Source organism: Bufo gargarizans, chromosome 3 (assembly GCF_014858855.1).
Source record: "Bufo gargarizans isolate SCDJY-AF-19 chromosome 3, ASM1485885v1, whole genome shotgun sequence".
Lineage (NCBI taxonomy): Eukaryota > Metazoa > Chordata > Amphibia > Anura > Bufonidae > Bufo > Bufo gargarizans.
In genome coordinates, this window is record NC_058082.1 from 257,264,413 (window position 1) to 257,277,470 (window position 13,058).

A 13,058-nucleotide genomic window follows, 5' to 3' on the forward strand; every position below is an offset into this window, starting at 1 on the left:
CTGTTATTGCTTGCATCTCCTATGGTAGTTCAGAGTTTCCTTTTCTGAAGATTTTTAATAGCGGACGTTATAAACACTGCCTGTTTGCACCAGATTAAAAAGGACTCTGTATGGATTAACTATGCAAACAAGACCACGAGGATACAAGAAAAAATAAGACACCTCTACCTCTCCACTCAGTCCAGTCCCATGAAGCATTTGGGAGTCGTGCTGTACAGCTTTGGAATATGTCAAACACAAACTTGCAGGGAAAAAGCTAAACTTTTTTCAATGTAATTTTTGTGTCCCAGAAATGTTGTTTTTGTACTTTCACACTTGCGGCAGAGAATTCCGGCAGGCAGTTTCCGGCAATCCGGACACAAACTAATGGCATTGAAATACCGGATCTGTCTCTCCGCTGTCATCTGGGAAAACAGATCCGGTATAAAATTTTTGCATTTTTAAAAGGTCTGCGCATGCGCAGACGGGAAAGCCGGATCCGTTCTGCCGATACACTTAATGCCGGATCCAGCACTAATACACTTCATTGTAAATTAATGCCGGATCCGGCATCCTAGCAAGTGATCAGTATTTTTGGCCGGTGATAAAACTGCAGCGTGCTGTGGTATTTTCTCCGTCCAGAAAAACGCAAGAGGGAATGAACTGATGCATCCTGAACTGAATGCTCTCCATTCAGAATGCATTAGGATAAAACTGATCAGTTATTTTCCGGTATTGAGCTCCTGTGACGGAACTCAATACCAGAAAACAAAAACGCTAGTGTGAAAGTACCTTAAGATTTCACAATATAGAAAGAATATGTTGCAGATGTGTCCACATACTGAAAAATCGTAATTCACCCTGTTGACTTTAAATGGGGGTCCATTAGGTTTTCTATTAGTGTTTTAGTATTTATAACGGCAAGATTATAACTGCAGATGACAATATTTCTGTTGTCAAAAACACTGGAAAACCTTGAAAACCAGCAACACCAATGTGAACATACACTTATAATTGCTATACACAGTCATATATGGTCAACACATCTGAAACCGATGCAACACTCATACATAAAGAAGCACTGTTCATTCTACCCTTGCAACATAAACATTAAAAGTTGATTTATGAAGATTTAAAAAAAATATTTCATGTTATACTTGAATACATGACTATACCCTTAAGGGAAAATATGATTGCCTACATAAATCTCAATAAATTGTGTCCAGTAACTGACTGTAGTATTGACAGATTCCTGTAAACAGAGGATGGCAAATGTAAAAATGCACATTCAAATAATTCTATATCATTCATACAATTCTAAAAAAAAATCTAAAAAAATGTAACCTTTAAAAGGGGTTTTCAAAGTTTTTGGAACTGATGACCCATCATCTGGATATGTCCTCAGTATCTGATCGCTGGGGGTCCGACACAAGTAACCCCCGCCGATCAGGCACTCACAGTAGTGCAGCAGCCTTCTCTCTGCTCACCAAGCACAGCGCTGTCCATTTAATAGCCGGTATGTCTGGTATCAGAGCTCAGCCATGTTCACTTCAATGGGGCTGAACTGTGCCTAGGCCATGTGACTGATGAACGTGACACCATATGGCCTAGGCTAACCTGCCAGAAGGCCGTAATTCTACTGCGAGCGCTGGTGCTTTTTCAAACAGCTGATTGGTGGGAGTCCCGGGTGTGAGAAGCCCACCGATCAGATACTGATGACCTATATAGAGGATAGTTCATCAGTTCAAAATTACCAGAAAACCCTTTTAATCGTCAAAATAATCCTGAAACCATAATCAATGTAATATACAACTATCAATTCTACCTACACGTACTGAAGACCCAAGAGCTAAAGAACCTATGTTAGCAACATTCATCAACATACCCAAACGGAGCACCATTCAGAAATATATTGTGAAATATCTGCCGATGTAATGATTGAGTAAATTGATAATGTTAAACAGTTTCAGTTTGTCCTGGTTGGTAATCTAATCCCATCAAGATTATTGCTGCTAGCCACTGCACATCATATTACCTCCAGGAAATCTCCTGACTAGATTCATAAGGTCCAATCTCTAGGCTAATATTCACTTCACGGACACTTATATTATTGCTATATATCTAATTTTTCTCCGAGATTTTTTTCTAGATTCATAAGACCCTACACAAAATACTTGCAGTCACTGTTCAACGGTGCCCTGTCTTACACAATGAGGCAAATGACAAAGTGCACACAAAAAGGACTTTGTTCACTCAACAACTCTGTAAACCAATGTAACAACACACAAAACCAATATACACATCACGTATCAATCAAATGGTCAAAGTATCCCATATACATACTGTGCTGTACAGATCTGGTGACCATTCACAATTCACTACAAGTCATTATTCAAGTTCTCTAGTGAATAAAATCACCATAAAATCGTAGTAAAACAACAACTCACCTCTATGTCTGTTAGTAGTTTTGTCGAACATCAACATGGCATCCTCAACCTGGAGGGGAAAAAAAAGAGAATACTTAACACAAATGAGTTACATGAAATTTTAAAATAGATTAATAAACCTGCAATATTAAATCCTAGCATGGTAAGCCACACAAATGAAACCGTTACTTGCCTAATTTAATGAATAAGCTCACAATATACCCATTAGGCATTTAACAAAAAGGGTCATTCAGGGTCTAAGTTTGATTGACAAGAGTGACAGAAAAAGAGCCTAGAGAAATGGCATTATTATGAAGGGTGCCATACAGACAGTACCCTCCCCTCTATTAGATAAGTAATACAAGATCATCGTATCGGAGTAGACAGTACAAATGATACAGTGGTTAAAGATAACTGAGAATAATGAAAACTATAATTATGGGATTTCACTATACTCTGCTGCATTCAGAAAAGAGAATAAAGATGTAGCAGATCTGAGCATGTCATGGGGCACAATGTATTGTGATATCATCAGGTATTAATTACGATTTCCCTCTGGATTGTAGGAGAAACATTTAAGGGGGGGGGGGGGGAATATAAATATCGATGACCTATCCAATCAGTTGATTGTTAATGTAATGAAAAGGTATAATGACTGTATGCGACTGACAAAGGAATGTCTGCTTATCTCCACCAAACATCCTCATCCCATACAGTGAGGTGCATTAAAGGACAAGGTTCAATTTACTATGTATAGTATGTGTCCCTTATTAATCTACCACCCTTGGTCAGAAGCTCAGTTGGAGAAGGACATGCATTTCATGGGAGGTGAAAAATGGGGTGAATCAGATGCAGTCACAGCAGGACAGGCAGATCATTCTATGCTCCAATATTCTTCTGGTGGGTGGCTCTGCGTTATGTTGTTCTTCTTTTAAGGGATATGATGGAATGTACAAATAATCTCACCCATGGTGATTCCCCTATAATGCCCTTTCGAGGTGACCTTGTCTTGACCCAATTGGTCTTTCATCTTCAAGCACCATTGCAGGGCATTAGTCCTTTTACACTGCGCATTCACTGATGGATTTTGAACAAACTTTTGATGCTCGACGCTAGCAAAAATATGAGTGGGCTATTAAGTTTGGGTTATGGCACCTGCATTAGTTGTAGAGCTGTAGGGGCTCAATATGGATGGTCATCGGGGTCGCTGGTGGTTATCAGAAATGCCTGTAATGAGGGCCCCATTGGTGTGTTTACCTATTGCCCCAGAATCGTGGGGTGCGCTCACAGCTGACTAGGTTTTGTCACCGTATTGTACCATTTCCTAGGTAACTTTCTGTCCTTTTTCCTTTCATCTGCCGGTTGTTTATGCATCCACAGATGGTTCCTTATGGGAGCCTATGTGGTTGTTATACATAGGGCTCTGGGTTCATGGGGCAGCTCCCTGGTGATTATTGGTATACCTTGCTATTGCTCTTTTAAGATTCACTTGTATTGAGCAAGATAAGTTGTGGGGATCATATACCTTGTTTGTCAGCAGGTGAGCTACTTGTTGTAGCACCTACCTGCATTGCTGCCATACTTTTTTATTCTTTGTTTCATGAGTTTTTGTAATTATTCATTACCTAATAAAGTTTTCATATCATTCATATGTGTGTCCCTACGGGTCTTTTGGTGTTTTATGTGATGTCATGCATCTTTCCAACAGGTTGTACCAGCATGGTATTCACAAGATTGTTTCTTTGGGAGGATGCACTGCAACCTTTGATATTCTGACAATAACTTTTTAAGTAAAATTAACAAAGGTTATGTTTTAGAGTAGCTTTAGTCTATGAATTTCGCTATTTCTGTGCTACCCTGATGGATTCCAGCCATTTGGATTATCTTGGCGCTGCTGCATATTGTTTGGATAATAAACAAAATTTTAAAAGTAAAAAATATGTTTCAAACAGTAAAAAAAATGTTCATCTTTTAGACTGTAAGCCCTCATGGTGAAAGTCCTTTCTCTTTCTGTACCCGCTTGTAGCTCATTTGGTTCATGCTTATTGTACTTGTTTTTGTATTATGTGTATGACCTTTCATATGTAAAGAGGTTTGGAATAAATGGCGCTTTAATAATACAAAAATAATAATAATACTACTTGTAAGGGCAGTCACTGAATGTGAATCCATCACTCCTCTTACCGTCTGGGATGCAGAAGGGACTTATGATTATAAGTATGATTCTGTGATTTTTTCAATTTATTTTATAACTGAAATCTTGCACATGTGCAGGCGAGAGTTCAACTGGATGAGCACGATTTCAGGGCCTGCTATAGGAAAGGTGATAAAGTCTGGCCCTGTCAATCAGTGGGAAAAAGGGAGTGATTAAGGCGGAGGTGAGAGGATGCTTTGAGGGGCCAACCCCTCTCTTATCGCTATAAAAGAGGGGTTGATGCACACAGAATGATCAACCCTACAAAACTAGTTTACTAGGGTTGGTTATTCTCAGATACTCTTTAAGTAAAAGAACAGGATAGTGTATTATTAAAGATACTATGGAGATCAGAAGTATATGCTCTTTTGGGCAGATTCATAGTACCATTAAAACGTTTTACAGACATTTCCATTGCACCCGCAAAATGTTTATTTTCATCCCTTAAGATTAAAGCTTTCAAAGCAGCATATTAAAAAAAATGTGAGCATCCACAGGAAAGTTGGCATGAGTTCTCCACCAGCTGGGCACTTTGCAATTTTCCAATTGGTGTATCTGGGAAGAGCACTGTATCGCTTGGGCTTCAGATCAACTCTGGTTGAAGCTGCTGAACTATTGAAGCGGGTCTTATAGCTGAGCTAATACCAGGATTTTTTCAGGCTTGTTGGTCTCTATAATTACACTAACCCTCCTGGAATGCTCCCTTGTGTTTGGCCACAGTCCTTGGATCAGAACCATGAAACAAGGAGAATTTATAATTAAACCAATTTATTATGCTCATACAAAAGAAGTTAGTGTGTGCCCTTTGCTGATCTCTCATTTTTAATAAAACATGTCCTCAGATATTTTTAGCTCTAAAGTAACCTCTGCACCTAAAACAATGTTTACACGAAACTGGATGGATTATTACTGAAACTAGATACATAAAGAGATAGTGTACGTGAAATTGGTTTCTGTTCTATCAACTTTCATATTTACTAAATCACACATTCTCCCTAGAAATATGATCAGAAGTTATCAGCATCTCAAGGAACTTCATTTTCAGTTGTCAGGACTGTAGACTCATAGAATCACAAAACGTGCATCAAAAGGGCACCTAGGCCATGCTTTCAAAAGGGCACCTAGGCCATGCTTTCAAAAGGGCACCTAGGCTATGCTTTCAAAAGAGCACCTAGGCCATGCTTTCTCATGCCACATAATGGTTAGCACCGATATGGCTTAATGCTGCAGATTGTGCAGAAGATCTGCAGCATTTACAGGACTAGCGAAGCAAATGAAATTTTTGAAATCTCATCCACAATAAAAACTGCTGGCTAAACTTGCTTGCGCTGCAGGTCAATTTCTGCTATGCGTTTTAGCCACATCCTTCAACCTTTGCAAAATGAGCTGCTTGTGTTGTTAATCCATACTAGCTAACAGGCCCGATTTTTTTTTCTGGGAGAGTCCTGAGAACTGGCCCTCACAAGGGGATGTTTCAGGTTCTTTTGGGAGCATTCGCAAGTATTATGGGTGCAGAGTTAAATGTGCCAGCTTTTACTTTTTTACATGCTGGTAAGTAAGGAAATAACTAATATATTCATTGGAAATACAGGGATAAATTGTTTAATGGGTTTATTTCAGACAATATTCAGGGTTCTGGAAGGTTACAACACCAATATATAAAGTGACTGTCCTATCTAACCAATGCTTTAGGCTAGTTTCACATTTGTGGCAAAAGATCTGGCAGGCTGTTCTGGCAGAAAACAGCCTGCCACAGTTCACTGGATCCAGCATTGGGTGCAGCGTTTTTTGTCTGCATATGTTCTGGATAGCAGTCAGATCTTCACTGGACTGCATTATAGTTAATGGGGCTGGTGGATATTTCAATATCATCTGGAATTGCTGCATCCAGAAAGCTCCAGCGGGCTGTTATCTTCCTGAACAGCCTGCATGATCTCTTCCTGCAAAGGTGAAACTAGCCTTAGATAAGATGTGATGCCTGAAAAGCTATAAACTACAATGTCATTGTTTCTTCTCTAGGACCAAGAAAACAGCTGATAGCCAACAGACCTGCTCTTGATTATGTCTCATTAAATTGAGCTAAATGGACACCCACTGTGACTTCCAGTGGGGCCTGTCTGGACACTCTGCCAAAAAAGGACATCCCTTCTTAGGACAAATATGGCTTTAAACTGCTGGCCGCAAAAGACGCCGTATGTAATTGCCCTTAGCGAGCATTCAGAGGTGGCAGGGTTTTTCTCACCTGGGAATCTTCTGCAAATCCATGCGAGTCTGGCGCAAAATACTGGAGATAATTTGCTGCAGATTTCACCTTTTGCAAATCCAGATGTGAAAGCTGAAGCAAGAATCTGCAACAATGGAGTTTCAGTGTGGAATGTGGGCACCTGGATGTGGCCTAAGACAATTGATCAAACAGTGCCAATGAAGTTCAAAGAACTAGGGAGGCCCAAAACATGTAATTTAGGGCAAACTAAGATGCTCATAGGTCTGAAGAACCATGTGGTAAGAACCATTGTTTCTGCTCTGTTCGGTGAACATAATCACTCTCATAATAAAAGGTCTCTTACTTTCGATATTTATACATAAATGTTTTTTTAATACAATATCTGAAACACTAAGCCATGGATTAAAGGTTGATAGATCCCTAACGGAAAGAAGAAGAAAAGAAATGTACTCTGCGTACTCGTAATGGAAGTATTCAACATTAGATGAACGTTAGAAATGTAAATCTATATGACACAATATGACTTTGGGACCTACACTATGAATAAAACATTCTGACTACAATGACGTTTCAACCTTCAGCCAGTTAACAAAGTAACCCCTCTCCTCGAAGTCTGCAATGAGATACGTGGATTAAGAAGCCATTGCTTACTTAACAGTCACTGTCCCTATTCCATGCTTTTCTTTTCCATTATCTACTCACTGTTGTGCACAAATTTTCTTCTTGAGTTCTAGATTCTCTCCACCCATCTCCTTCAGGGCAGCCATTGTATATAGAAGAATTGGCTTTATTCTTGTAAACTGAGGTCATACAATACCTTCAACCACCTGACCGTAAACAAAGGTAAGATTATATTGAAAGCATAATAAAAAAAAACTAAAAAATGTATTCCGAAGCTTAGTAAAACAACATACGGAATAGATGAAATAGTAAAAAGACAGAAAATGAAAAGGTTGGAAGGGAAACACTTTTTAATTGAGTATGGATACAGTCTTTTCTTCTTGATTCAGAAAAGCTATCAACGCGCTGGCAGAGCAGCAACGACTGAAACTAGAATACCAACACCACACAAAGAACCTGAATAGAGTGAAAGGGAAAAAAATACAATCCCTGCATGCACAGCTCAGCTCTCACGCTTCTTGCTGAATCAAAGAGAAAGCTTGTGTGAGACTTCACCAAGGAGAAACCAGTCAAGGACTGTGATTGTGTATCCATGCCTAAGCAAAATGTTATCTCGTATTATCTTTTCCTCCCCCTTTTGTCCTAAAACAAAATCAAGTAACTATGTGAAGTATAGTTATGAGTCCCAAAGTACAGTAGATCTTCCTAAAAGTTATTTTACATTATACACAGTCATTTGCTAGTGGAAAAATACTATAAGAAAGATATAACAATAGAACAAAATGTTTGAAGACACCTAAGCTATATGAACTAATTATTCATATTTAATAAGCAACACAGGAGATGTCTGTGAACTAGCCTGCATTGCTTAAAGGGGTATTCTGGTTACATTAAGTTATCCCCTATCTATAGGATATGGAATAAAATCCTACCACAGAGATCTCCACAGGCCACAAGGGGGCCCCGTAACACCCTGCAGTCCGCTTAAATGAATGGAGCAGTCACTCTATTCATTTTTGTGGGAATTTCAGGGGTTTGCAGGGAGTACGAGGTTCCCCTTCTTCTAATTGGTGGTGGTCATGGCGGTAGGACTCCCACTGATCTAATAGTTATTCCCTATTCTGTGGATAGGGGATAGCTTAAAGTAACCAAAATACCCCTTTAACTTAAAAGGGGTTGTGTCACGGAAAATATTCAATATTTTTTAAACCAGCACCTGGATCTGAATACTTTTATAACTGTATGTAATTAAAAATTTAGTATAGCCTCTGAGCTACTCAATACAATGTATCTGTAAACTGCCACCTGCTGTTTGTTCTTATCTTTCTGTCCGTCTCACTGAGGTGGTCACACATGCTCAGTTTAAATCTTCAACTGCCACCAGCCATATCTTCTGTTGAGCTACCGCACAAAGGACACAGACTGCTGAGCTGTAGAAATAAATCTAGCAGAACAATTGAAGAAATGAATGGGAAAATCTCTGGTTCCATGTGGACTGGGCAGGGATTTAAGCTTTTTTTTTTTTTTTTTACAATTTTTCTTCCATAAACCATATACAGCCTTTGTGGTCTGTATGACATCAAGTAGTCTGTAACTAGGGGGTTGTAGGAGCCTGACCCATATGGGGGAGCTAAAAGCAATGCCAACCTTTGCTAAAAAGGCGATAAAACGTGGTAAGACCAAAAAACACACCCATGTGTCATTAATGGGTCATTAATAAATAATTCCTAGAGATGCTTGTGGTTATAGGAAATTTCGCCATCAAGAATTGTACCACTAAGACTGTATGGTTTACCATATACAAAGTATTATTACATTTAAAGAGCACCTTGCAATAACTCATCAATATAATATGTTCAGACAAAGTAGAAGCTCTGTATGGTGAATGCACGTTGGGTTTCTTTGACACAGTGTTGTAAGTGGTAGTTATTCACTTCAGCGTATACTTAGATGTGGGTATAGGGGGGAAAATACAATGACTCCAACAACAAAAGGTTCAGAACCCAAATTTCCTGAATAAATAAATGGGAGCAGGGCCTCCAGTATTACTAAAGAAGTAGCTTGTCGCTCTTGGAATCTTTTATAAACCGGTTCACAAATATTGTGTAATCTGTATCAAAAGAGACTCTCCAAATGTCTTATGGCAAATTTAGAAATCCCAGTTTACAAGGACAACTAGACGTACAGTAGCCCTGAGACATGCCATTATTCGTTTTAAAGCTGGTTCACATCGCCTTCTTTACATTGCAAGAGATGAATGCTGCCTCCAGGAAGCAGCCTGCAGCAGACCAGTTCCTGTGTCCTATATATCGTTGAAAATACTATGGATGAGTCTCCAATGCTCAAGTCAGCTTAAGGCATGCATTAATCAGAAGTAATTAGGATCCTCTAAGGACAAAGACTTAGTATAAATATTTTAAACATTACAAATTGACCATAACCAGTCCCAGGCAACACAAGTGCGTTCCTCAATTCATTCAGCTGGGCCAAAAAAAAATTATTAAAAAAAGGTCTTAAAACAAGCTCACCTAACCTGTTCACAGACAAAAAACATGGAACACAGGAGAAGTTTCTGTACCAGTAGGGTTAACTGCACCACTGCAAAGCTGTGAACACAAGCAGGAGGAAGCAGCAAGAAGCACATCCTTAATCACAGCCTGAGAACAAAAAATATAAACCTGGAGAAAGACTAAACTTTTAATAATCCTCACAGTTCCTGTGCACAACTAAAATTAGAAAGACCAGTTCACACCAGATGGCAAAGAGACAAATGCAGCTGATTTCGACTTCCCACAGCAACATATTATTCAAACTTGCTAGTGGAGTTTATTAGTTATTAAATCTTTTACCCACACAGGTTTCTCAGACATGACAAAATATTTTCTCACAAGATATTACTGCAGTAATTGCTTGTAACTTGAGCATGCCGATTACTGTATGAAACATAGATTTATTTTGTGGTTCTTTACATTTCTCAATGATTCTTGGCAAAAAATCGTTTTTAGTATAAAATTAAAGTGTAATTCTAAAATATACTTTGGCCATACATTTGTAGGATCGGCAAACACTTGAGATACAGAATTAGAGCTGAAGAATTCATATTTCCCCAGGTAAAGGAAAATCCTAGCTACAACTGTGCTGTCACATAAACACCAACAATGTCATACCGTCACATATTACATATCCGACACGCAGTAAACAAACCATAAATGCCACAGCAAAGAAGTGATTATAGGGGAATATTACTTTTTACGGTCTAACTTGCCCCGAAAATCAGCAGTTAACAACTGTTATGGACAAATTGGAAAAACCATAATGAATGATAAAGATTATCCCAAGTAATCCATGTATGTAGCTCAATACACTAATATGAATGCATTAGCAGCACTTACGCGAGTAGTAAAATGATGATTACAATCGCAATGACCTCCTCAAGTACCACCAGTCTCAAAAAAAAACATGGACACGCAAATAAATACCTTACTTTTACAAACTGGCTAGGAATTTCTGGAAGGTTGGTAATCCTGTGCATACATTTACTTTTCTACATATCTGTTGGATACAGTTAGTCTAGAAAGGCAAATGTTTCCATTTCTAACTGTACTTTAGTAAAGGTCGTGGGTAGAAAAATGAACAATTTTGGATGCTTTTCACTTGAGCTCAAATTTCAGATGAAATGAAGTACCTGTTATGGTAGTCAAGTCATTTGCTGACTGGTTAAGCCTGACTGAAAATAGTCTTGGTTAGTTCTACTGGCCTGGTGGAGAGTCTTTGCTGTCACTATGTTGTATGTTTCAGTCATGCCAAAAGTTGGACTTCACCATTGAAGGATATGGAATTATGGATGGCAACAAAAGTCAGTCAGCATTCATTTTCGGAACGATTATTACATGGTTCTCAACTAGTTTTAAAGGGGTTTTCCGGGCTTAACCTTTTTTTCCTTTAAAAATCTAACCTGTGGAGGAAAGATCAATGATCACATACTCCCCTTCCACAGTGCAGCCGTTCCTGAGATCTGCTCCCGGTCACGTGGTCCCTCCAGATGGCTTTTCTTGGCTTCTGGCCAAAGTCAGTCTTCTTATCTTCCCGTCTTCGCTCCCTTTCTCCAGCAGGAGATGGATCGTCACTAATGACGTCACGGCCTCTTGCTGTAGAAAGTGGCGGACGGCAGTCTTCACAGCGCCCTAGGCTGAATGCATTGTACAGACTTCAATGTAAGCGCTGAGCAGGAGTGACAGCATAGCGATCGGCCACAGAGGCAGATAGCTATGCTGTGGATCTCACTGGGGGCACTGACTGGCACATGGGGGACAGCACTGTGAAATTGTGGATGGCACTCTAGGCCAATTCGGATGGCACATGGGGGCACTGGATTTCACTGGGGCACAGTGGATGACACATGGAGGCAATGGATGGCATACGGGGGAAATGGATGGCACAAGAGGGGGCAATTGATAGCAAAAAAGGGGGCACTGCATGGCATAGTGGGGGTGCTGGATGATACAAGGAGGCACTGGACGTCACTCTTATGGGGGCACCGTGGACGTCACTCTTATGGGGACACAGTGGACGTCACTCTTATGGGGACACAGTGGACGTCACTCTTATGGGGACACAGTGGACGTCACTCTTATGGGGACACAGTGGACGTCACTCTTATGGGGACACCGTGGACGTCACTCTTATGGGGACACCGTGGACGTCACTCTTATGGGGACACCGTGGACGTCACTCTTATGGGGACACCGTGGACGTCACTCTTATGGGGACACCGTGGACGTCACTCTTATGGGGACACCGTGGACGTCACTCTTATGGGGACACCGTGGACGTCACTCTTATGGGGACACCGTGGACGTCACTCTTATGGGGACACCGTGGACGTCACTCTTATGGGGACACCGTGGACGTCACTCTTATGGGGACACCGTGGACGTCACTCTTATGGGGACACCGTGGACGTCACTCTTATGGGGACACCGTGGACGTCACTCTTATGGGGACACCGTGGACGTCACTCTTATGGGGACACCGTGGACGTCACTCTTATGGGGACACCGTGGACGTCACTCTTATGGGGACACCGTGGACGTCACTCTTATGGGGACACCGTGGACGTCACTCTTATGGGGACACCGATGGGATTTAGACACCGAGTGAGAAGTAGAAGCATGTCTGGGTGTAGAAAGATAGACACAGAAGTTATAGATGGAGCAGCTGCTGCAGGCAGAGCAGTGTGGGGGGCGTGGCCAGCCTGTGACTCATCACTGTGCAGTGCAGCCAGGCTTGTGTACTAATAAAGTTATGCATTCAACAAAACAAGAAGGGGAGAAAGTAAACAGATCTGCCAGGATAATGTGATGTCTTCCAGGGGGGAAGGAAAGTTCAGACATGAAAAACAGGTATTGGGGCATATATATGCATAGTGAGGGGTGTTAGGAGCACATAAAAAGAATTTTGATTTTGGGACTGGACAACCTCTTTAATGTTGTCCTACCTATAAAGATCTAAATGCATGGGAATATTGTACAAAGACAAATAAATAACAACTAACACAACTGCGAAAGCAAACAGAAGATATATCTACTATAGTCAGGAACACAATCGTAAATAA

General features: G+C 40.4%; 1 protein-coding gene across 3 annotated transcripts in view; it reads right to left on the reverse strand.

Moving 5' to 3' along the window:
• The window catches only part of MSI2 (musashi RNA binding protein 2), a 653,102-nt gene that overhangs the window by 313,421 nt on the left and 326,623 nt on the right, over positions 1–13,058 (reverse strand). For all 3 annotated transcript variants that reach the window (XM_044285054.1, XM_044285053.1, XM_044285055.1), the window contains exon 7: positions 2,427–2,475. In XM_044285054.1, coding sequence (XP_044140989.1) covers positions 2,427–2,475 — 49 coding nt within the window. The remainder of the gene's footprint in view (positions 1–2,426; positions 2,476–13,058) is intronic.